The sequence below is a fragment of the Canis lupus genome, chromosome 2 (assembly GCF_003254725.2).
Source record: "Canis lupus dingo isolate Sandy chromosome 2, ASM325472v2, whole genome shotgun sequence".
Lineage (NCBI taxonomy): Eukaryota > Metazoa > Chordata > Mammalia > Carnivora > Canidae > Canis > Canis lupus.
In genome coordinates, this window is record NC_064244.1 from 71840283 (window position 1) to 71862775 (window position 22493).

The 22493-nt window shown below is 46.4% G+C and overlaps 1 protein-coding gene across 12 annotated transcripts; it reads right to left on the reverse strand.

The window, feature by feature from the left end:
- Positions 1–10410: 10410 nt before the first annotated feature.
- Positions 10411–20942, reverse strand: PIGV (phosphatidylinositol glycan anchor biosynthesis class V). Of its 12 annotated transcripts, none has more exons than XM_025447036.3 (5): positions 20924–20942; positions 18570–18663; positions 16692–16826; positions 12575–13714; positions 10411–11218 (listed from the first exon to the last, which is right to left on the reverse strand). In XM_025447036.3, exons 3-5 carry the CDS (start codon positions 16767–16769, stop codon positions 10937–10939), a joined length of 1500 nt encoding a protein of 499 aa, XP_025302821.1. In that variant the 5' UTR covers positions 16770–16826; positions 18570–18663; positions 20924–20942; the 3' UTR covers positions 10411–10936. The 12 variants fall into 12 exon arrangements, with proteins under 12 accessions (XP_025302821.1, XP_025302819.1, XP_035569800.1 ...); XM_025447034.3 differs by lacking the exon at positions 20924–20942 and adding an exon at positions 20240–20278; XM_035713907.2 differs by lacking the exon at positions 20924–20942 and adding an exon at positions 19878–20222.
- Positions 20943–22493: the final 1551 nt, after the last annotated feature.

Consider the following 22493-nt stretch of genomic DNA (forward strand, 5'->3'; position numbering starts at 1 on the left):
TGTTATAAGAAGGAAAGGCTGCTGCCCAGGTGAAGGAGCTTTGCTAGAGTGACCTCACAGGAAAAGGAAGCAAATGGAGGAAGGGAGCCTTTCTTCCTCTTCTGGACTTACTATCTCCCTCTAGTGGCCCTTATTGGCAGAGCCAAGCACAGAGCCCGCTGACAAAGCAGAAATGTGATTGCTGAGTCCCAGCTCCAGCATCTCATAGTAGAAAGCAGAACAGTGGATTTAGAGCTGAGAGACAATAACTTAACAACTGGGATGGGTGCTTTTATAAAGCATTAGAAAAAAGAGGTGAACTTAGGTGAGAATTAGCTGGTTTTCAAGCAGAGATGAAGGGAAATAAAGTCCAGAGATAACGGGTCTTTCAGAATCAGAAAAACTGCTCCTAGAAAACAAATAGTATAAGACTGAAAATGGTCTTGAAAGATGTCAACACCTGTAAGGCAAATATCAGCTGAAGAGTGTGGCCTTCTCTCTTATCATTTCACATGACTTTGGTGTAGCCATCATTACATTAAGAGTGAGATGGGAGGGGAGTGCCTGGGTGGCTCATTCAGTTAAGTGTCCAACTCTTGATTTTGGCTCAGGTTGTGATCTCAAGAGTTGTGAGGTCAAGCCCCGGGTCAGGCTCTGCACTCAGCGCGGAGTCAGCTTGAGATTCTCTCCCTCTCTCTCTGCCTCTCCCCCCACTCACATGCACTTGTGCTCTTTCAATAAATTTTTTTTAAAAAAGAGTGAGGCAAGAAGTGTCAAAGCAAATAAATACATTAGCTTGATAATTCTATCTAGGAAAGAACTTGAGAGTGGTTAGTGTCACATGCATCTGGAAGCAAACAGAGCAGAAACCTGTTGTAATAATTTTGCAGTCAGTCTGGCTAAGCCAGAATACACAGATATGTGGTCAGATATTATTCTGGATGTTTCTGTGAAGGTATTTTAAAGGTGAGATTAACATTTTTAAAAATATTTTTTAAAAGATTTTATTTATTTATTCATGAGAGACACAGAGAGAGGCAGAGACATAGGCAGAGGGAGAAGCAGGATCCTCACAGGGAACCCGATGTGGGACTCCATCCCTAAACTGGGATCGTGCCCTGAGCCAAAGGCAGAGGCTCAACCACTGAGCCACCCAGGTGTCCCTAAAATATTTTTTATTTATTTTTTATTTTTTTTCCTAAATTTTTTTTTAAGGTAATCTCCACACCCAATGTGGGGCTCCAACTCATGACCTCAAGGTCAAAAGTCACATGCTCCACCAACTGGACCAGCCAGGTGTCCCATAAGGTTAGACTAACATTTATTTTATTTTTTTAAAGATTTTATTTATTTATTCATGAGAGACACAGAGATAGAGAGAGGCAGAGACACAGGCAGAGGGAGAAGCAGGCTCCCTGCAGGGAGCCCGACGTGGGACTCGATCCCGGGACTCCTGGATCACGCCCTGGGCCGAAGGCAGGCGCTAAACCGCTGAGCCACCCAGGCATCCCTAGACTAACATTTAAATCAGTAGACTCGGGGCAGCCCTGGTGGCCCAGCGGTTTAGTGCCACCTTCAGCCCGGGGTGTGATCCTGGAGACCCGGGATCGAGTTCCATGTCAGGCTTCCCGCACAGAGCCTGCTTCTCCCTCTGCCTGTCTCTGTCTCTGTCTCTCTCTGTCATGAATAAATAAATAAAATCTTTAAATAAATAAATAAATAAATAAATAAATAAATAAATCAGTAGACTTTAGTAAAGCCGGTTATTCTTCATAAAGTAGGTGGGCCTCATCTAATCAGTCAAAGGCCTTAATAGAAAAAAAAAAAAAGATTGACTTCCCCTAAGAAAGAGGGAATTCTGCCAAGGAGGCTGCCTTCAGACTTGAATGGCCTACCAACTCCTCCATGGTGTCTAGCCACTGGCCTACCTTGCAGATTTTGGACTTGCCAGCCTCTGTAGTCACGAGCCAGTTATCTCCCCTACGCTATATGCGCACACACACATATATAAATATACAACCCGGGCAACCCTGGTGGCGCCGTGGTTTAGTGCCACCTGCAGCCCAGGGTGTGATCCTGGAGACCTGCCTCTCTTTCTCTCTGTGTCTCTATGAATATAAATAAATAAATAAATAAATAAATAAATAAATAAATAAATAAATAAATAAACAAACAAACAAACAAACAAACAACCCATTTGTTATGTTTCTCTAGAGAACTCTGACTTATATACCAAAAAGATTTTGAGAGGGCAGCCCGGGTGGCTCAGCAGTTTAGTGCCGCCTTTGGCCCGGGGCCTGAGCCTGGAGACCCAGGATCAAGTCCCACGTCGGACTCCGTGCATGGGGCCTGCTTCTCCCTCTGCCTGTGTCTTTGCCTCTCTCTGTGTCTCTCATGATAAATAAATAAAATCTTAAAAAAAAAAAGATTTTGAGGCAATTGTATTGCCAAAGAAACCATGAACCCAAATTTTAAAAAAGCTTTGTCAAAAATTAATTAATTAAAAAGGCTTTGTCTGTCTAAAATTCATATGAAATCTCGAGAGATGCTGAATAGCCAAAACAATTTTGAACAAGAAGAATAAATTGAAGGTCTCATACTTCGTGATTTCCAAATGTACTGCAAAGCTATAGGAATCAAAACAGTATGGTACCAGCATAAAGATGGACATACAGACCAATGGAATAAATTAAAGAACCTAGAAATAAATCCTTGCATATATATATGGTCAGATAGTTTCAACAAAGGCTCCAAGACCAATCAATGGGGAAAAAACAGTCTTTTCAACAAATAGTGCTGGGAAAACTGGAGATCCACATGAAAAGAAGGAAATTAGATTTTTGTCTCACATCACATATAAAAATTAACCCCCAATGGATAAAAGTTCTAAACATAAGAGCTAAAATCATAAAACTCTCAGAAGAAAACAAAGAACAAAACTTCATGACCCTGGATTTGGCAATGACTCTGCAAATAATACTGAAAGCATGGGCAACAAGAGAAAAGTGGATAAATTGGACTTCATCAAAATTAAAACCTTTTGGGCATCAAATGACACTATGAACAAAGTGATAAGGCAGCCAGGCAACCTATGGAATGGGAGAAAATATTTGCAAATCATATATCTGATTAATATACAAAATATATAAACAACTCTAGCAACTCAACAACAAAAAACAAGTGACCTGATTTAAAAATGGACAAAGGAGGACAGCCCCGGTGGCGCAGCGGTTTGGCGCCGCCTGCAACCTGGGGTATGATCCTGGAGATCTGGGATTGAGTCCCATGTCAGGCTCCCTGCATGGAGCCTGCTTCTCCCTCTGCCTGTGTCTCTGTCTCTCATGAATAAATAAATAAATAATATTTTTAAAAAATGGACAAAGGATCTCAACAAACATTTCCCCAAAGATATATATTTCATGTGCCAATAAGCAGACGAAAAGATGCTCAACATCACTTATCATTAGGGAAATACAAAATCAAAATGTCAATGACATACCACCTCACACCCACTAGGATTGCTACTATTTTTTTTTATTTAATTTTTTTAAAAAAGATTTTATTTATTTATTCATGAGAGACACAGAAAGAGAGAGAGAGGCAGAAGCAGGCCCCATGCAGGGAGCCCGACGTGGGACTCAATCCTGGGTTGTCCAGGATCAGGCCCTGGGCCAAAGGCGGCGCTAAACCACTGAGCCACCTGGGCTGCCCCAGATCGCTATTATCTAAAACAGAACAGGCTCAGTGGTTGAGTGCCTATCTTTGGCTCAGGCTGCGATCCCAGAGTCCCGGGATCAAGTCCCATATTGGGCTCCCTGCATGAAGCCTGCTTCTCCCTCTGCCTATGTCTCTGCCTCTCTCTCTCTGTCTGTCTTATGAATAAATTTCTTTAAAATCTTTAAAAAAAAATAAAATGAATAATAAAAAATTTTTTAAAGTAATAAAAAATAAATAAATAAAATAAATAAAACGAACAAAACAGGGGTGCCTGGCTGGCTCAAAGAGCATGCCACTCTTAATCTCAGGGTCATGAGTTCAAGTCCCATGTTGGGTGTGAAGCCTACTTTAAAAAGTAAAACAAGGGATCCCTGGGTGGCGCAGCGGTTTGGCGCCTGCCTTTGGCCCAGGGCGCGATCCTGGAGACCCGGGATCGAATCCCACGTCGGGCTCCCGGTGCATGGAGCCTGCTTCTCCTTCTGCCTATGTCTCTGCCTCTCTCTCTCTCTCTCTCTCTCTGTGTGACTATCATAAATAAATAAAAATTAAAAAAAAATAAAATAAAAAATAAAAAGTAAAACAAGTGTTGGTGAGGATGTGAAGAACTTTGAATCTTTGTGCATTGCTCATGGAAATGTAAAATAGCATAGCTGCTATGGAATATAGCATGACAGTTCCTCAAAAAAATTAAACATAGAATTACCATATGATCCAGCAATTCCAATTTTGGGTCTATACCCAAAAGAATTGAAAGCAGGGACTTGAACAGAAACTTGTCTACCAATGTTCACAGCAGCATCATTCATAATAGCCAAAAAGGTGGAAGCAACCAAACTATCCACTGATCAATGAATGGGTAAACAAAATGTGGTATATTCATACAATGAAATATTATTCAGCCATGGAAAGAAAGGACAATTTGACACATGCTACAGTGTGGATCAACCTTGAAGACATTATGTGAAGTAGAATAAGCTTGTCACCAAAGGACAGACTGTGATAGAGCAGTCAGATTCATAGAGACATAAAGTAGAATGATGATTGCCAGAGGCTGGGAGGGTAGGGGAAAAGGGGTGATACTGCTGAATGGGTATCAAGTTTTAGTTTGAGAAGATGAAGAAGTTCCAGAGATGGATGGTTGTGCTTGTTGCACAATAATATGAATATACTAATCCACTGAATGTTACACTTCAAAGTGATTAAAATGGTAAATTTTGTTATGTATATTTTAGTACACACACACACACACACACACACACACAGACATGCATGGGTGCCTCTGGCTGGCTAAGATCTAAAATCACTTTTAGATCCCCTATGCTGGCACCAGCAGGAAGGGAACCGTGATCGCTGCACATTCTCCAAGGAGGTCATCCATCTCAGACGTGGCCATGAAGGGATAGTCAAGAAGCCAGAGGGCTCAGCCAGGAGGCAAGGAGAAGGTTGGATAGAGGAGTCCCTTCCAGAACAAATTAAGGTCTAATCAAGGAATGCCCCCACCCTCAGCCCCAGGGAAGAAGACTTTGTCAGTCTGACCAGGGAGATTCAGAACTGCTTTGGACCAGAGACTGCTATACACCTTCAATTCTTTCCTTTCCTGGCTAGATGTCTGTATTGAGGTTATTCTTGCTCTACCATTATATATTTTGTTTTTTTAGTTCATAAGGAACCATATCAGAAGCTGAGAGACATGGAGCTGAATTTAGTGACTGGATGGGATTTGAGGTTATCTCCTTTAGGAAGGGGTGTGTTCTCTCTGTGAGAAGAGCAAAAACAGGTATTTGGCTTAGAAAGACAGAGACAGACTGGAACACACAAGAAGTCTGTGTTTTCTTCTTCCTAAACCCACATCCAGACTTCATGTCCCGTCCCACTAGAGTTGCCAGATTTAGCAAATAAAAACACAGGATGCCCAGTGAAATTTGAATTTCAGATAAACAACAAAAAATTTCTTAGTATAAGTATATCCTGTACAACATTTGGGACATAATTATACAGGAAAAAAATATGTATTTACCCAAAATTCAAATTTCACTGAGCATCCTGTATTTCAGCTGGCAACCCTACTTCTCAGCCTCCCTTGCAGTTAGATGTGATGTGTGACTGAGGCTAGGGGCATGAAATGGGACTGATGTCCATTTCTCCCACACCTGGCCTCTTAAAACCTCTGAAAGCAAAGGACTGGGAGCATCTAGATGAGGGGAGAGTCACAAAATGGAAGAAGCCCAGGTCCCAAATGATTGGGTAGAACAGGCCTCCCTCCCCAAACCTGCACAAGCCTACGATGTAAACAAGAAAGGAACTTTTATGATGAAGCCACTGAGTTTTGGAAGTTGTTTATTACAGCAGATAGTCTATCTTGAATAATATCTCTAATCCCTAAATTCAATAGCTCTTCTAATCCTTTCCTTAATAGTATATGACCCTGGTAATCATTTATTTCTTCTTCAAACACTTTCTTCTCTGATACTATTTTTTTCTAGTCCTTTAATGATGATGATGGTGGTGAAAGGAGGAGAAGGAAGAGGAGGAGGAAGAAGAGGAATAGCTACCATTCATGATGTTCTTACTGTGGGCTACGGGCTGCGCTAGTGCTTTATCTAGTGTCTCATTTAATCCTCATAACTACTCTGTGTGGTAGGTGCTATCAACCCCATTTTGGGGGTGAAAAAACAGGTTTAGAGAAGTTAAATCACTTGCCCAAGGTCTCACGAGCCTTCTCTCTCTACATTTTTCCTTTTGACGATCCCATCCAATATCTTGGCGGCTGTAATGTCTGTGTGGATGGCTCACTGACTTTTCTCTTTGTCTCCACTTCCACATTTCCCGGCCTATCAAAGTGCTGTTGGCACTGCAAACTCAGCATATTCCAACTATACAGCTACTCCTTTGTCATACTGTTCTAAATACTTTTCATTTGTGGCACCTGGGTGGCTCAGTCGGTTGAGTGTCTACCTTCAGCTCTGGTCATGATCCTGGAGTCCTGGGATGGAGCCCCATGCTAGGCTCCCTGCTCAGTGGGAAGTCTGCTTCTCCCTCTCTTACTCCCGCTGCTTGCATATTCTTTGTGTGTGTCTGTCAAATAAGTACATGAAATCATTAAAAAAATAAAATACTTTTCATTTAATTTCCATGATAACCCTGAGATAATGTTATTCATATCTATGAGGTGGAGTGTTATCCACATTTCACAGATGAGTAAACTGAGGCTCAGAGATTCAGTATCTGGCTCACATTGATACATCAGTCCACAGCAGCTCTCAATGATAATACCTCAGTCCTACTCACACTGAGCTCTCCCTGTCCTGTTCTGCTGCCTGCTTCCTATACTCATTCTCTGCCCTTAACTTTCAAATCCTTTCCATCTTTTAGGGTCTAGCTCAAAGGCTATTTCCCCACCAAGTCTGTTCAGGTATTCTAAGATAGAAGGGATCTCCACCTTGTGTGAATTTACAGAGGACTTATTCTGTACTTATCTTTTCATAAGCATACAAACAAAACTTTAATTCCTTCTCATCATAAAAGTTCAAGGAGGGAGGTACAGAGTGAGAAGTTTATGTGGCCCTTTGGTCCCCAGAATTTACCAGTTTCTATTTTTTTTTTTTTTCTAAGATTTTATTTATGGGGAAGCCCGGGTGGCTCAGCAGTTTAGCACCATCTTCAGCCCAGGGCGTGATCCTGGAGACCCAGAATCGAGTCCCACATCAGGCTTCCTGCATGGAGCCTGTTTCTCCCTCTGCCTGTGTCTCTGCCCGCCCCCTCTCGGTCTCTCATGAATAAATAAAATCTTTTTTTAAAAAAAGATTTTATTTATGTATTTGAGAGAGAGAGTGCACACAAGTGGGGGGCGGAGCAGGGGAGAGAAATAGACTTCCCACTGAGCAGGGAGCCAGATACATGTGGGGCTTAATCCAAGGACCCTGGGATCATGACCTGAGCCAAAGGTAGACACTTAACCAACTGAACCACCCAGGTGTCCCTGTCAGTTTCTTTTCTTTTTTAAAGATTTGATTTACCTATTCATGAAAGACAGAGAGAGGCAGAGACACAGGCAGAGGGAGAACCAGGCTCCATGCAGGGAGCCCAATATGGGACACGATCCAGGCATTCTGGGATCACACCCTGAGCCAAAGGCAGACGCTCAACTGCTGAGCCACCCAGGTGTCCCGTCCCTATCAGTTTCTATCTTGATTAAAGTTTCTGTGTATCTGCTACTAAATCTATTATATAATTATTTGAGGACAGGAGGTATAGAGTCATCTTTAGTTCCTAAAATAGGCATTCATAAACAATTGTTGAAGGAATTGATCAATTTCAAATCCTGTGAGCCTGCACACTACATTTTTAGATGAAGGTGAGAAGGTCTGTTCAGGAAAAGAAGTGATTTTTTCCCCAAGGGGACTGGTAAAGACATGTCAAACACTCCCTCTCCTCCCACCTTCATTAAAGAACAAAAAAGCATCTACTTCTTAGGTGTATGAAGCGTCTGGTTTCTGTTTTAGCTGGGTCTCAGAAGGAAATGACTTTTCTCTGAAATTGTAGACGCCCAACCCAGCTGCAGCATTGTTAGGCCTCAGGGTAAACAGGAAGCTTCCTGCCTTGGGCCCTTCATGTCCCTCTCCCAGACTATTAAAGACTGTTAATAGGATGGTAAAAGGACAGCTGCTGGCCATAAAATCAGCCCATTCCTTAGATCCTTGGAGAACAGCAACTAGATCCCTCCAAGTTCAGAGAGAGAACTGTGTCTGTCTGCAAGTCACACACCAGGTTAGTCCACCTAGCTGGGGTCCTCAGTTATCTCCTCTATGTTCAACTGTAGCCATAATGGCCTTTGCAGCATACCAGTTTGGTTCCTTGGTATTAGTTGAGAAGGTGGAATTTCCATTTATAGGGTTTCTGGTCCTTGAATGTATTTGTGGGAGCAATCTGTCCTGAATATCCCCCAAAAAGAGAGAAAGAGGAGAATCCATGAGAGCAAAGGATCTAGTGCTCCTATCTCTGCAATACAGAGCTGAAACAGGACCTCAAATCTTCCTACACACAGGGTGGAAGTCCCTGGATTTGCAGCTGTTGGTGAGGAGGGAGGGAGCAATTTCTGCCAACTGGAGGGACACTAGGGCAGGGGTTATCCTCTTTTGCCAAGAAGGGCACTCGGGTGTCTTGGCAGAAGGCAGAGGGCTGCCCCAATCTGCGTGTACATTTTCAGAAGCATTTGACTCTGGACCAAATGCTCTCAGCTGTGCTAAAGCTGGGGCAATGGATGGGAAATGCTTATTGGCCAGGCTGACTAGAGGCTCCAACAGAGGGTGTTGGGGCTCAGCCAGGAGCTTCCCTTCAGCTGGCAAGTTTAGCTTTCTGTCATGGTCAGAGGGAGTGTGTCAAAATTCCAATTCTCAGTGCTCTCCAGAAGCTATGATTACCCATCTATTTTGAAGTTTCTGCTTGTTGGAATTTTTGGCTCAAATAGGGAATGAGTGGTGATGATGCAAAGCCTCTTACCTCACTCAAAGAATGAGCAAAAAGAGCTCAGCAGAAGTCAATGCTCTTACTACCAGCACAGTGATGGCCTCATAACCAAATGGGGACCAGGAAGATAACATTTCATTCAACCTTGGACTGCGCAACAATTTATGAATTCATGCTGCCTTGTTGGCATCTCTGACCCATGTCTACCAATCAAGTAAGCACAGGCCCTCGGGCACAGCAGGAAAACCAGTCACGGCTCAGACGATTTACTTGCCTGGAGCAGATTTACTTACACAGAACAAGGAACCTTATTTGCCAGGTGTTGCTGCTTTTCTTCTTTCAGAGGAAAGGTCACTTAAGTTACTCCTCAGAGTTGCACCCAAGGAGGGAGAGTTTCTTTGGAGCACTGAAAGCAGGAGAACAGGGTATTTTCTCCTAAAATCACGTTTGAACTTCTACGTGTTTAGACTGGGATGATTCCATTCTTAAAGCAGCTCTTAAGATCTTAAAGCAGAAAGGGACCTACTATATTACATGGCCCACCCCCTCACCTCTCCCAGTACACTAATATCTCCCCCAGTTTCAGAGGAGGTCACTGGGGCTGTGAAAACTCCGCCAGGGTCACACAGCTGATAAGTGGGGCTCTCCTGAGAAGACTAGAATCCAGGTCTCCTGCCTCTTTGTGCAATGTTCATTTTACCATGACTTTTTCCCTAAGTATTTTTTTTAAAAGATTTTATTTATTTATTCATGAGAGAGAGAGAGAGAGACAGAGAGACAGAGACACAGGCAGAGGGAGAGGCAGGCTCCATGCAAGGAGCCCGATGTGGGACTCGATCCTAGGTCTCCAGGATCATGCCCTGGGCGGAAGGCAGGCACTAAACCGCTGAGCCACCCAGGGATCCCTTTCCCTAAGTATTTTGTTTTATTTTTAAAAACGTAATTCAAGGGCACGTGGGTTAACTTGGTTGGTTAAGTGTTCGACTCTTGATCTCAGCTCAGGTTAGTGACGTGAGTTCAAGTCCTGCCCAGTGTGGAGCCTACTTAAAAAGAAGCAAATAAGGCAGCCCCGGTGGCGCAGCAGTTTAGCGCCGCCTGCAGCCCAGGGTGTGATTCTGGAGACCCAGGATCGAGTCCCATGTCGGGCTCCCTACATGGAGCCTGCTTCTCCCTCTGCTTCTCTCTCTCTATGTGTCTCTATGAATAAATAAATAAAATCTTAAAAAAAAAAGCAAATAAGTAAATAAATTCATTGCACAATCAAAAGTTGTTTAATTTGCATATCAAGATTTTTTCATATAAATAAATGAACAAATCATGACAATAATAGAAACAATATCCCATTTAGAAAAGATGGCCCTACTTTATTTATTACTGCCAGTACACTTGTTCAGGCCTCCACCATCATGTGTCAACTATTATCAGCCTGTCAGCTAGAGCCATTGATGAAACTCATATTCAAATAATTTACATTTAAATTTACATGTGGGTCAGTGGTGAGTTTACAATCATCTCTGCTATGCTTGGTTGACAAGACAAATCCAAGTGTACTTTAAACCTAGAGTAAGATTTCTTCCCTTACAGAGAAAACAGGTACTGCTCTAAAATTTGCCATAGCCAGGACCAGATGGGGGCTCTCCCGTAGCTCACATTCTTCCCATCCCTGATCAACCTTCAGAGAGACTGGAAGTTCCTAAAGGAAAGAACAAGGGTCTCAGGGCAGCACACACAGTTCTAGTGTGTATTTGTACTTCCAGACCCCTGAGATTCCAGGTCATGTCCAAGGTAGGAAGTTGCAATGTAGGAGTAGTCCCAGGAGCCAGTAAGACAGGAAGTAGCTCAGAATACATCGTGTGACTAGTGAACAGGCTTTCCAGTTGTACAGAAGTCCCACAAGAGAATTTCTGGGAACCTTTTGTCTTGCTACAGATTCCCCTGCAAGTGGCTTCCAAGGCACAGTCTCTGGGGATCTCAGCAGTGGCTCTTGATTCTGAAGCAAATAAGCTGGAAACCAGTACACAATAGGAGTGGAGGAACCCAGAAACCTGGTGAGGACCTGGAAATCATTAAGAGGGGGGGAAACCCACACATTTATTAGAATATCACTGCTTCAAATTGGACCAGCCTGGGACTTCCCTGCTGCTGAAGAAACTATAGGCCCATAACTAGAAATGTAGTGTTCTGGAAAAGAGATTTAGCAGAACTTAGAATCTGCCTTATAAAGAGCTGTGTGTGACACCAGCCAGGTGACCTCAATGTTACAAATAAGCAAAGCTACGGCTAAGTACTACAATAATGGGCCAATCAGCACTAAAAACTCTATGGGGTCCAATTTTAGCCTAGGGCCTGGACTCTAAATGCTGTGACGTGGGGCTATGGGAACCTGAAGTGGTTCCCTCGTCCCCCGGGGATGGCAAAACAGGAGGGAAAAGGGGGCAGAGGATCCTGTGGTTCAACATTTTCCCTCCTAGAGGAATTCAGAGCCAAGTCTCCACATGGCCTCCCTCATCTAAGCTGGAAACTCTAAGCTGCGCTGGCACTCACTCTACTAGTTAATCCAGCTACAAACACAGAATGCTACTTTCTATTTCCCCTGTGCCTCTTACTCATACAACTCAGAAAACTTTACAAACAGTCAATGTGCGCCTCCAAGAGGCAGAAGCTGTTAAGGAGTGGCCAGCATGGAGGAAAAAACTTCCACGGGGTTATGTGGGAACTGGGGCCCTAGCCAGGAATAAAAACATTTAAAGTATCAAAGGCTTCCCATCCCTCTGTCCATCCCCCACCCCACCCCAAACATTGCACAAGGGATCTCCTCAAAGACTGAGCACCTGCCAGAGCTGAGAGTGCCTTGAGTCAACATTCCAGTAGACACTCAGTGTAACAGGACATGGAGGGGAAGGTCCCGAGCTCTCCTCTGTGCTTATTCCTTTATCTCAGTCACATCAGATCCTTCTACAACTCTTGTGTCTCTGCACACACACCCTTCATTTTCCCAGAATGTTCTTCCTCTGCCTCTTAAATGCAATTCCTTCTTACTCTTTAGGACCCAGCCTTAATATGACTCCCTCAACTCCTTCAGTCCATTAGCTACTTTTTCCTCTGCATTTCCACAATACTTTATCTGAAAACAGCAGCTCCTCTTCCATCCCACTGTACTAGAATTTTATCTGTCAAATGTCTATCTCCTCACTTTTACCATGAGACCCACTAGGGCGGCAATCTTATCGCACTCATGTTCCATTCTTCAGTGGTCTGATTAGGGTCTGGACAAGGAAAGCCCCCAAATAGTTGTTGAATGAATAAATAGGTACAGGTCACTCAAATGGGAGAGACTAGCAGCCTTCCTCATCCCTGGTCAAGGGGTTTTGCCTGTATTCACACCTTTACCCCAGCCAGGAACCCACCTCACCTGGACATGCATGTAGACAACACCAAACAGCAACAGCGCTGCAGCGTGGACCAGGTACACAAACACCCGAGGACTGAGGAATCCAGGATGAGATTTCTCTCGGGTCTTACTGTTCTTGCTCCTTCGCATCCCAAGTGTAAGGCAGAGCCATGGGTGGGTGGTCACATATGTCCATGTTGCCCAGGCAACCAGTATAGCCACTGGTGCAGCCAGTAGGAAATTGGGCACCTGCTTGAACTCATAGTATCGCAAAAAGCCAACATTCCAGTAGAGATCCTGGATATAGCTATATATTAAGGGAAGTTTCCAGGAGCACCAAGGTGGCTCATTTCCCTCCACAGTCCGGTAGCCCTTGTCCACAGCTAACTGCAGCAAGGGCTTAGGGATGGGGCGGGCAGAGCCTGGCAGACAGAACTGGGTGTAGGCATAATACTGAAAGAGGGCAAAGGGAAGGCCAAGTGTGAACAAAGACAGGAACACAGAGCCCATCAGCATCAAGAGCTGTCTTAGAGGATTCAGCACCATGAGAGAAGACAGAAATCCCTGGCACTGAGAATACACGAGGAAGCCAATGTTGACCAGTCCATTGGAGCGAACGCCAGTGGCAAGGGCAAAGAGGAGTCCACTAGTCCAGCTTCGGCCCCTTTCCAGCTGCCCCATGGCGCTGAACGTCAGGAGGGCAAACAAAGCTTCTGAGTAACCAGCTGCCAGGAAGACATTGGCGGGGCTGAGGCAGAAGAGCAGGGCTCCATAAAAGGCCTGGCGGGGACAGCGCAAAACCAGACAGCCCAGGTCATGAAGTGCGACAGTGGCTAGCACGGAGAACAAAGAATTGAGCAATGCTACTGAGATTAACAGGCGACTCCGTAGGTTCAGTAATGCCCGCAGGGGTCTCAGCAGTTCAGCTCCCACCAAGAGAGCCAGGGGGAAGCCAGGGAAGAAGGCAAAGTTATGCTCATATAGATAGCCGTGCTCGGCAATGAACAGGAAGTGTTCAGCATCCCAGTGAGACAGGCCACCCAGGAGACCTTCCACGAGTTGGTCCACAACGCCTGAGGGGGTGAGGTGAGGCGGAGAGAAGGCTTCTGCACGGTGATCTGGGATGATGGCATTGAAGAGAGCCTGTGGGATGAAGGAGAGCTAGGATTTTGGTTGAGCAACTGGAAGGCAAGAAGTACCATTTAATAAAATGAGGAAGAACAGATTTGTTAGAGGACAAGCAAGAGTTCGGTTCCAGACTAAGTTTGAGTTATACATTCCAGTGCAGAAGTCAACGAGGCAGTGAGATATAAGTCTGAGGGTCAGGAAAATGATCAGGGCTGGAGACATAAATTCAGGTGTCATAATTGCACAGAAGGTATTTAAAGGCATGAGACTGAATGAGATCACCTGGGAAGGAAGTAGGGCTAGAGACAAAAATTCTGAGGATTGGGCTCTGGGCGTGTCAACATTTAGAGGCTTGAAGCAGAGTAAGGATCCAGAATGAAGATAAAGAAGGAACAGTCACTGAGGTACAAGGAAAACCAAGAGAGCCTGGGGTCTTAGAACCAAGCAAGGAAGTGATCAATTCTATTAAATGCTGCTAGTAGGTCAAGGAAGCTGGGGACTTAAAAGTGACTGCTGGTTTTAGAAGTGTGTAGGTCACTAGTAAGTTTGACAAGAGCTATTTCTCTATCCTCTATGGAGGATAGAGAAGACTGCCTGGACTGGGTTCAGCAGAGAAAAGGAGAAAGAAGACAGTGCATACAGACAACTATTGGATAAGTTTGGCTGTAAATGGGGTAGTAGATGAACAACCATGTGAGAGAGAAGTATCTGTGAATGGGAATAATCCCATGGAAAGGAAACCACTGAGTATGCAGGGGAGAGAGGAGAATTGCTGGCGCAGGCAAAAGGGGGTGGGAACTGCTACACAGGTAGGGGAGCAAGCCTGAGAGAACAGCCAGGTTTAGCCCCACCTCACCGGTGAAGGCACAGAGATACAGAGGTGATACAGATGTGGTGGGAGCATGCCCAGGGTCACTTCTGACTGCATCTATTTTTCTGAGTTTTTGCTCAGGGAAGCAAGTTGGGGAAAAGGTGTTAAGGTCTTGAATAAAAAAACAAACACATAAAATAAGTCATCTATGACCCTGGTTATCAAAATAGGCTGTCGTGCACTGGAATCATCTAGAGAGTTTCAAAAATACTGATGCCTGCATGTCTGGGACCTTCCCCCCGAATTAATGATTTAACCAGTAGGGGATACAGCCTCGTCACTGAGATTTTTTTAAAGCTCCCCCACATTATTATGACGTGCAGAACAATCTGAGAGAATGGCAGGGTGCAAGGGCCAGGGAGATACACTAAGATAGCCAGGTAGCACTAAAGAACCCACTTGGGCCAAAGATCTTGAAGAGAAAGAGACTGGTCAATACAACTATGTGTTTCTCTCTGGGCATGATGCAGAAGTAGAGACAGAATGAAACTGAGCCACAGCTGAGCTTCAGTCTTGTGACTTAGCCAGGGAGAGGGAAGCAAGTGAGTTGTGCACGAATGCCTGGTGGACCATGGAATCTACCTGGGTAAGAAGGGGCACAGTAGCCATAAGGTGGGTGAGACACTGTGAAACGACAGTGGAATCAATGGATTATAAGTCCTGAAGGGGTGAAAGAGCAGTTAGAACTGGGGTACTAGAGGGAGTGAGCTGGGAAGATAGGAGATAGTGATTAGTTGTATCAGCTTTATTAATATTGAAACCACTAAGAAATCAACAGTAGTTGATTGTCAGCTACTTAAAGGAAAAGACACCATAACTTTTCATTCTCACCACCTAGCACAGTTCTTGGAACAGAGCTGGCACTTAATACAATCATGGTGGTTGAAGGAGGGGAGAAGAGATATGCTCCTTTCCAAATCACCCTCTGAATTAGTCTTGGTTCTCTATCCCAGATGCCAGTTCACAGTCCTGCCCTGGGGGGCCTGCCAATCACTCATCTGATGCTATTTGGAGCCATCACTGGGTCAGTTTCCCCAGCCCCACAACTTGGGTATAACCCCATTCTTAGAAGGCTCTTTCTCTTTTTGGTCAGTTTCTTTATCAGGCCACTTTAAACAGTGAAAACGAATGGGACAGGAGTGACAGTAACAGATAACAGCCCCAGTCTCCAAGCTGAAGCTACTGTTGACTAAACCTGGGATGAAATAGAGGCTGCTATGCCTCATAGTGCGGGAAGGGAGAAAGGAGGTTTCCAGAAAGGAAACAGAAAATGGCATTTGTGGGGGAAGAAAGCACACGTAACTATGCTAATATAACATGCCTGCATCGTTGACATACAGTCAACAACAGCACACACTGAGAACATGCTAGGTAAGCACCAGGCTCTATGCTAGGCACCAGACAGAATTCATCTATGTGTGAAACTGGATTAAAATGTGTCAAAGGGAGCCTTGGAGGGCAAAGGGAGTTGCAAAAGTGCAAATGCATTCCAAAGGTTGTGATGAGTGAGGCAGCAAGGGAGACACCCCCTCCCCCGCCCCGGGAAAGAGCTGGAGACATTGCTGACTAGCCGAATATACAGATTGTCTCAGGACAGAGCCGCTCAACTGACTGACACCATGCTCAGTCTCCTGGTAAGAGGACCCAGGGCAAGGCCTTGGGCTGTCGCACCCTACAGGCATCTCTGGTTACAGAACCTCGTGGTCTATTAGAGCACTAACTCAGGAGTTAGGAATGCTGGGGTCTGATTCTGGCCCTTGTCTAACTTGCTATGTGTCTTTAGGGAAGCTATTGAACCTTTCTGGGCCTCTGCTGGTTCACATGTAAAACAAGGGATTAATAAACCATTTCTGGGCGCCTGGCTGGCTCGGTTGGTAGAGCATGAGACACTTGATCTTGGGGTTGTAAGTTCAGGTGCACGTTAGCGTGGAGTTTACTTAAAAAAATAAATAAAATCTTTTAAAAAACACAGACCATTTCTAAGAGTCCTGCCCACCTTTCAATGATCAGGTGTAGGTGTCTATGGTTCCATCCACATGGAAGGGCACCTGGGAGGCAGAAAGACTATGGGGACGGTTCTTGGTGCCTAGCCCCGTCATGTGGCAATAGCATGTTCAGGACAAAAGAGCAGAGACTGACCTGTAGCACCAGAGTCAGGACACGGCAGCTGACTGCAAACCTCAGCACCTCTTTCCTGGACTGGTCCAGGGACCACATCCTCTCACCGCTGGGAACTCAGGGGTGCTGCTGCCAGGGCTGAACTCCCACAGGCTTCTAAACTCCAAAACCCAAGGAAGAAATGTCATACGTGGGCTGAAAATAAATTCTTCTTTTTTTTCCCCCCCACCAAAGTAAATTCTTGAAAGCATTCTTCACAGGAGACTCTCCCTTCAGCATTATATGGCAAACTCAACCGCCTAACTGCCTAGATGAACGAAAAGGTGTCACTTGGAAGCACTGTATTGTCAGGAAAGTTCTACACAGATAGGCATGAAGGTGGCAGGTAAGCTCACAGAAAATCTTTAAAAGCCCGCGATGTAGCCCTGTGTGGGAACTAAAGACTTGGGTTCAAGTACGGACTCTGTCACTCACAAGTTCTCATTCAGTCCTACTGGGCCTCGGTTCTTTATGTATAAAATAGGATCAGACTGTTTTCTTTTTTCCAGCCTGTTTTCTCTCACAAAATTGTCATGATGGTAAAGTGGCCGAAAGTGTGAAGAAGTACCACCAAACCCATGTTGTGGTTACTATTATTTGGTGTGTGCCCTTTTCCTCTTGCCCAGAATAATAAACTACATCCCAAACCAGAGTCCCAAAAGTGGGGCACAGAACTCAACTGGAAGACCATAATGACTACACACTCTAGCCTCGCTCTCTGATGTGTGTTCAGCTGGTCTGTGAAATTAAGTGGAGAAGGAAAAGAAAACCACCACCCAGCAGGACTTCAGCCAGCTCACATTGCTAAAACAAACTCAGGGGGGGAAGAGAGAGTCGACTACTAGGGATGGGGAAAACTGTTATTTCCCCATCTCTTTGTTGGAATGGCAGCAATCTATAAACAACTGCAAAGCCATTCTGAGGCAAAGAATGAACTTTAAGGCTTTTATTTTATTTTGTTTTGTTTTTAAACACAATTCCTTGGGCTAAAAGAAGTAGCAATGACTCCTAGAGAACATTCAGACACCAGTCTGGGAAGTCAGAAGTGGTGGCAAGAGCTCCAGAGGCAGCTCACTGATTTGGAGTGAACTATCCCTAAACCAAAGAACATATCAACTGAGAAATTAACAGAAATTTACTATCAAACCTTTAGGTATCATTTGTTTCTGGAATTCTTCTCTGACGCTCACTAGACTATTTGATATGCTCTCATTGTACTCTGCTTCGTCGTCTTTGCTGCTATTGCTTATTTCAGTTGCTTGCGAGGGCAGGGGCTTTGTCTATCTTGCTCCCAACCGTACCCCCAGGCCCTGGCATTACAAACAGGCATTTCAAGCCCGTGTTCTCATTGAGTGGAAGTGGCAAGAACAAGATATGGCATCACTAGTTCACTGGCTCGGGATATAAAGCCACTGCTTTAAGTATTCCTCCCACCATATCTCATGTTAAGATCAAGACCTAAGTCACAGAAGCCACAGGAAAATACAGTTTCACCAGCAAAGGAGCAAGATTGGCCAATAGCAACAGTACGCTTTCCTCCGCACAAGGGGGCGCCCGCTGCCCACTCCACCACCCGGGGCCTGGAGGAAGGGAGGGGCCGTCAACGCCACACCGGTTTGCTCATCAAAATTCAGTTCAAAGGCAAGCTTTTGAAAACCCCAGTGAGCCGCGGTAGTTTGTTAGTCCACCCAACGTTTCCAGCATCTTGACTCGCGGAATGGAGAGGAATTGTAGAAACAAGTACAGCCAACCTCGCACGGCCGTCGATTCTCTATCTTCGGGTGAATTCACTTTTTCCCTTCCTTCACTTCCCACCCACATGCAGAAGAAAAGTTGGTGACAGAAAAGCGCTTAACCCACCTCTGCCTCTTCACCAGGCTTCCATTCTTCCTTTCCTCTCTCCAGAGTCAAGCTCTAGCCCCGCGACCACAGGAGACTTGTAACCTACACTCAGCTTACAGGTAAACCAAGTAAAAAACAAAACAGAGCCAGTGAGTTGTCCCTCTTGGCTAGTTGCAGACCTCACTTCCCAACAAGCCCTTTGCGAAATCAGACACGAATTGGCAGGACACTTAGAGCAACTAGCTTACTCTATTTTCCCGTGAGATAAATATCCCCAGAGTGGTGAGTAATAAAAATCTCCATGGTTTTTACATCAGAGATCTCATTAGACCCTGTGAAGCCAGTATAATTACCATCGCCACTTTATGGATGTGGAAACTGAGGCTCATCGGGGTCAAGGGGCACACCCAGGGCTATATTTAAAGAGAATGTCATTTTTCCCCCCCTTTTAGAACTTCATGGTCTTCCCACCGGCCCTCAACCGGGCCAAAGGGGATGTGCTCTTTCAGAGCCAGGGTAACGACCCAGGTCTCCCAAGTCCTAGCCCAATACTTGTCCAAAGACCGCGCATGCTCTTACTGGGTATGCTTAGGGAAGGGAAGGCCCTGAGACTCTGGGGAAGCCTGAATTGGAGCCCGGCACCCTCGGAGGAAGACCGCGTCCTTCTAGAGTGGGGAAGTCTCCATGACCCGGTCCTCGGGGCCAGAGGCGTCGCTGGCTGCGGCGAGCCAGGGGCCGCGTTCTGCCAGCCCAGCTGGGTCCGGAGACCATTCTAACCCTCTCCTTTCTAACAGAATCCCAAATAGGCAGTGGGAACCTCCTCTCCCCATAGCGGCCACGGCGCTGGGGCTACTCCCGAGGGGGCCGGCGGGGCCTGGCCGAACCTGGCCTACGGGCCGGAAGGCCGGGGAGGGCGGGAGGCTGTAAAGGAAGTGGCGGCACCGGGAGGCCGCTAGGGCGGAGGGGCGGGGCTCCCCACTTCTCGGCGGCCTCCGCCTCATTTCCCTCGGCCTCCGTTTGACGACTTCCCTCCCCCCCCCCCCGCCCGAGAACTCCAAGGCTCCCGAGCTGGCGCCGGGTCCAGAGCGCCGGCCCGTCTCGACCTCCCAGGCGGGGCCCGAACCTCAGCTCCTCCATCCGGGCCCCCAGCAGCCCGCGCCTGCGCACCGGCTCCGCCGAGGCGGCCCCGCCCCCCTCCTGCCCGAACTCGGAGCTGCCCCGCCCCCCTCCGCGGCGGCCATGTTGACTCCGGGCGCGCGGGGCGGGGATGGCTCAGACCCAAGACTCGGAGCTGTGTGCCTTGGCGCTTTCCCGCCTCAGTGACACCTGAAGAGTTCCTTCTGGCCCTTCATGCGCCCCAAGCCCCCTCCCCCGCCTTCCGTTGGCCGTGCTGCTGTGGCAGAGTCGGCGCTCTCGCTCGAGTCGCATCCCGCAAACATCCACTGAGTTCTCGACGCGTGTGCGCGGAGGCTCCCGGAGTTGGGGCCGCCCCGCGGCCTCTTCACAGAAGCCGGAGCCGCACTTTCCCTGCCGTCAGGCATCAACCGCTCATCACGGGGCCCGGCACACAATAGATGGTCTCTGAACAGGAGGAAAAGCTTTGGGGTTTCTGTGGCCAGCAGTGGCACCCTGCGTCCCGGGTGTGAGGAAAGTGGGGGATCCCCCTGCCTTTCCCCTCCTCCACATACCGGGGACCTCGTGTCCTACTTGGATCCTCAGCCCCACCTCAGGTGGCTAATGAGGACTGTGCAGGGCACGCCTCCCCCCCCCCCCCCCCGCCCCCCGGACTCTTCTTCCTCATTCAAGCAGTTGCTCTCGTAGGAAGTGGGGCCAAAAAAGAAGAAGCAGCAGCAGCTAACTCAACAAAACCGGCTGTTAGGGAGGAGCGGCCAGTGGGTACCCCGTAACGGAAACTGTTAGAACAAATTTGCACCCTCCTTTCAAGGAAAGAGATAATAAATCCTTCTCCGTTGGTGGATTTCTTGTTTCTCAGGATTCCAAAGCCTTCTGTGGTTTCAGTTATCGGCCCTCTAAACGGAGCTGGGGTCTGGGTTAGCCTCTGGCCACAGCCCTGGCTGAGGGAGGGGTTTATCTTCTGCCACAGCTACTGATGTGGGTGGGAACAAAGGGATGGTTGCTATCTCTCCAGGCAAAGAAAACTAGCCTATCAGTTGGGGGGGGGGGGGGTTGGGGGGAGGGACAGGGACGGCACTCTTTGATTACAACTCATTTCAGGCTCTGAGACCTAAGCTGCCCTAAGATACTGTTGTGTGTAAGGTGGGTAAGGTAGAAATCACATGTTAGTCCTGAGTTGGAGAAGGGGGAAAAAAAAATGGAGAAGACTCTTGCCCAGTTTTTTCAGTGACACACACTTGTTCTCAGTTCCAGAGGCTTGTGAGTGAACCGGCAAAGCTGTGGTGCACACTCGCCATGGGGGCCTAAGGTTGTGGTTGGGGCCTAAGGTTGTGGCTCGAATCTCTAGAAGTCCATGAGGCTCCCAGCAGCATCCTGTTTTGCAAAGACAAAACTGCTTTGTGAATTCACAAGGGAAAAAGACATGCATTCTTAAGGTTTCCTCTATGCATAACAAATTACCTTAAAAATCTGTTTGTAAAAAAGGACAGAGATCTCTTGTGACAAGTCAGAATGTTTTCTAACAGCTCAACTGCCACCCATTAGAGGTAGAACTTAGTCCAGATCTTCAGCTCTACTTTCCAGCAATTTCTCCTTCCTTTCCTTCTCTGCTGCCCACCCCCCTCCTCTTCCGCTCTGTTTCCTGTTTCATTTTCTGGCTCCTGCTCTGACAGGAAAACAAGAAAGCTGAACCTTGTGCTCTGAAAGCCCTGGCTTGTCAGAATGGGAGAAGACTAGGTGGGGTGGGAGGGGGTTCTAGAAGGATCTCCAAGGCTGTAGGTAAGTAGTTGAGGAGGCAGCTCTCCAGTCTGCTTTTAGAGTCTGCAGCTAAAATGGAGCCTGCATTTACACAGGGAATCAGCTGAGCAACTAGCACTGTGGGAGAGCCAGGGAGACAGAGACGTGTCCAAGGGCTCCAGAAAGACGCTATACCAACCAGGCACTCCCATGAAGAAACAAATACCCCATACCACCAACAAATGATTTCATAATATAAATCCCTGACCTAAGCAATACAAGCAATTCATCACTGTTTCCAGAATCCTAGAAAGTAAGTTACAGCATTTGTTTCTTGAACTTGCCTGGCTCTGCCATTGCTGCTTCCCCTGCTTGAAATGTCTCCCTGCCAGACCACCCTTTGGCCAGCCCACTACCTTCAGGTCTCAGCTGAAAGGTGGTCTCCTCAGAGAGGCTTTCTCCCACTACCCAGTCACAACCAGCACCCTGTACTATACCATCCCCCCTGTTCTGTTATCTTCATAGTACTTATTGTCACCTGATTATCCTATCTATGAATTTTACTGCTTTCATTGTCCGTTTCCCTCTTGTGGAATATAAGCTCTGTGAGAGCAGGGGCCCAGTTCACCAAAGTATTACCCACGCTTACACACCATGTGTACTCAGTAAAGATCTGGTTTATAAATCACTTTGTTTAACCTGATACCTATATTTTATGGACGTGGGAACTAGGGCTCAGAAAAGGGAAGTGGCTAGCCTGAAGTCATATAGTTGGTGGCGAAGGCAGAACTTGAATTCAGATCTCCAGGCTATTTTTTTTTTCTGCCACTCCACACTATTTTAATCTTTCTCAGGTATACCTCTTTCTCTTCCTTTTGTTCCACACAACATCTTTATAGGCTATGCCAAGAATCCAGCATAGGGCACACACCACACCTTAACAGTTCCTATCCTTTCCTCCACTGAATTCCTGTTTTACCCTTTGACTCCTGTGACAGAATGAGGATGTAGCACTTAGCAAGACAAGTCCTTGTCCTCATGGAGATAGTAATATCTACTTCATGGATTCTT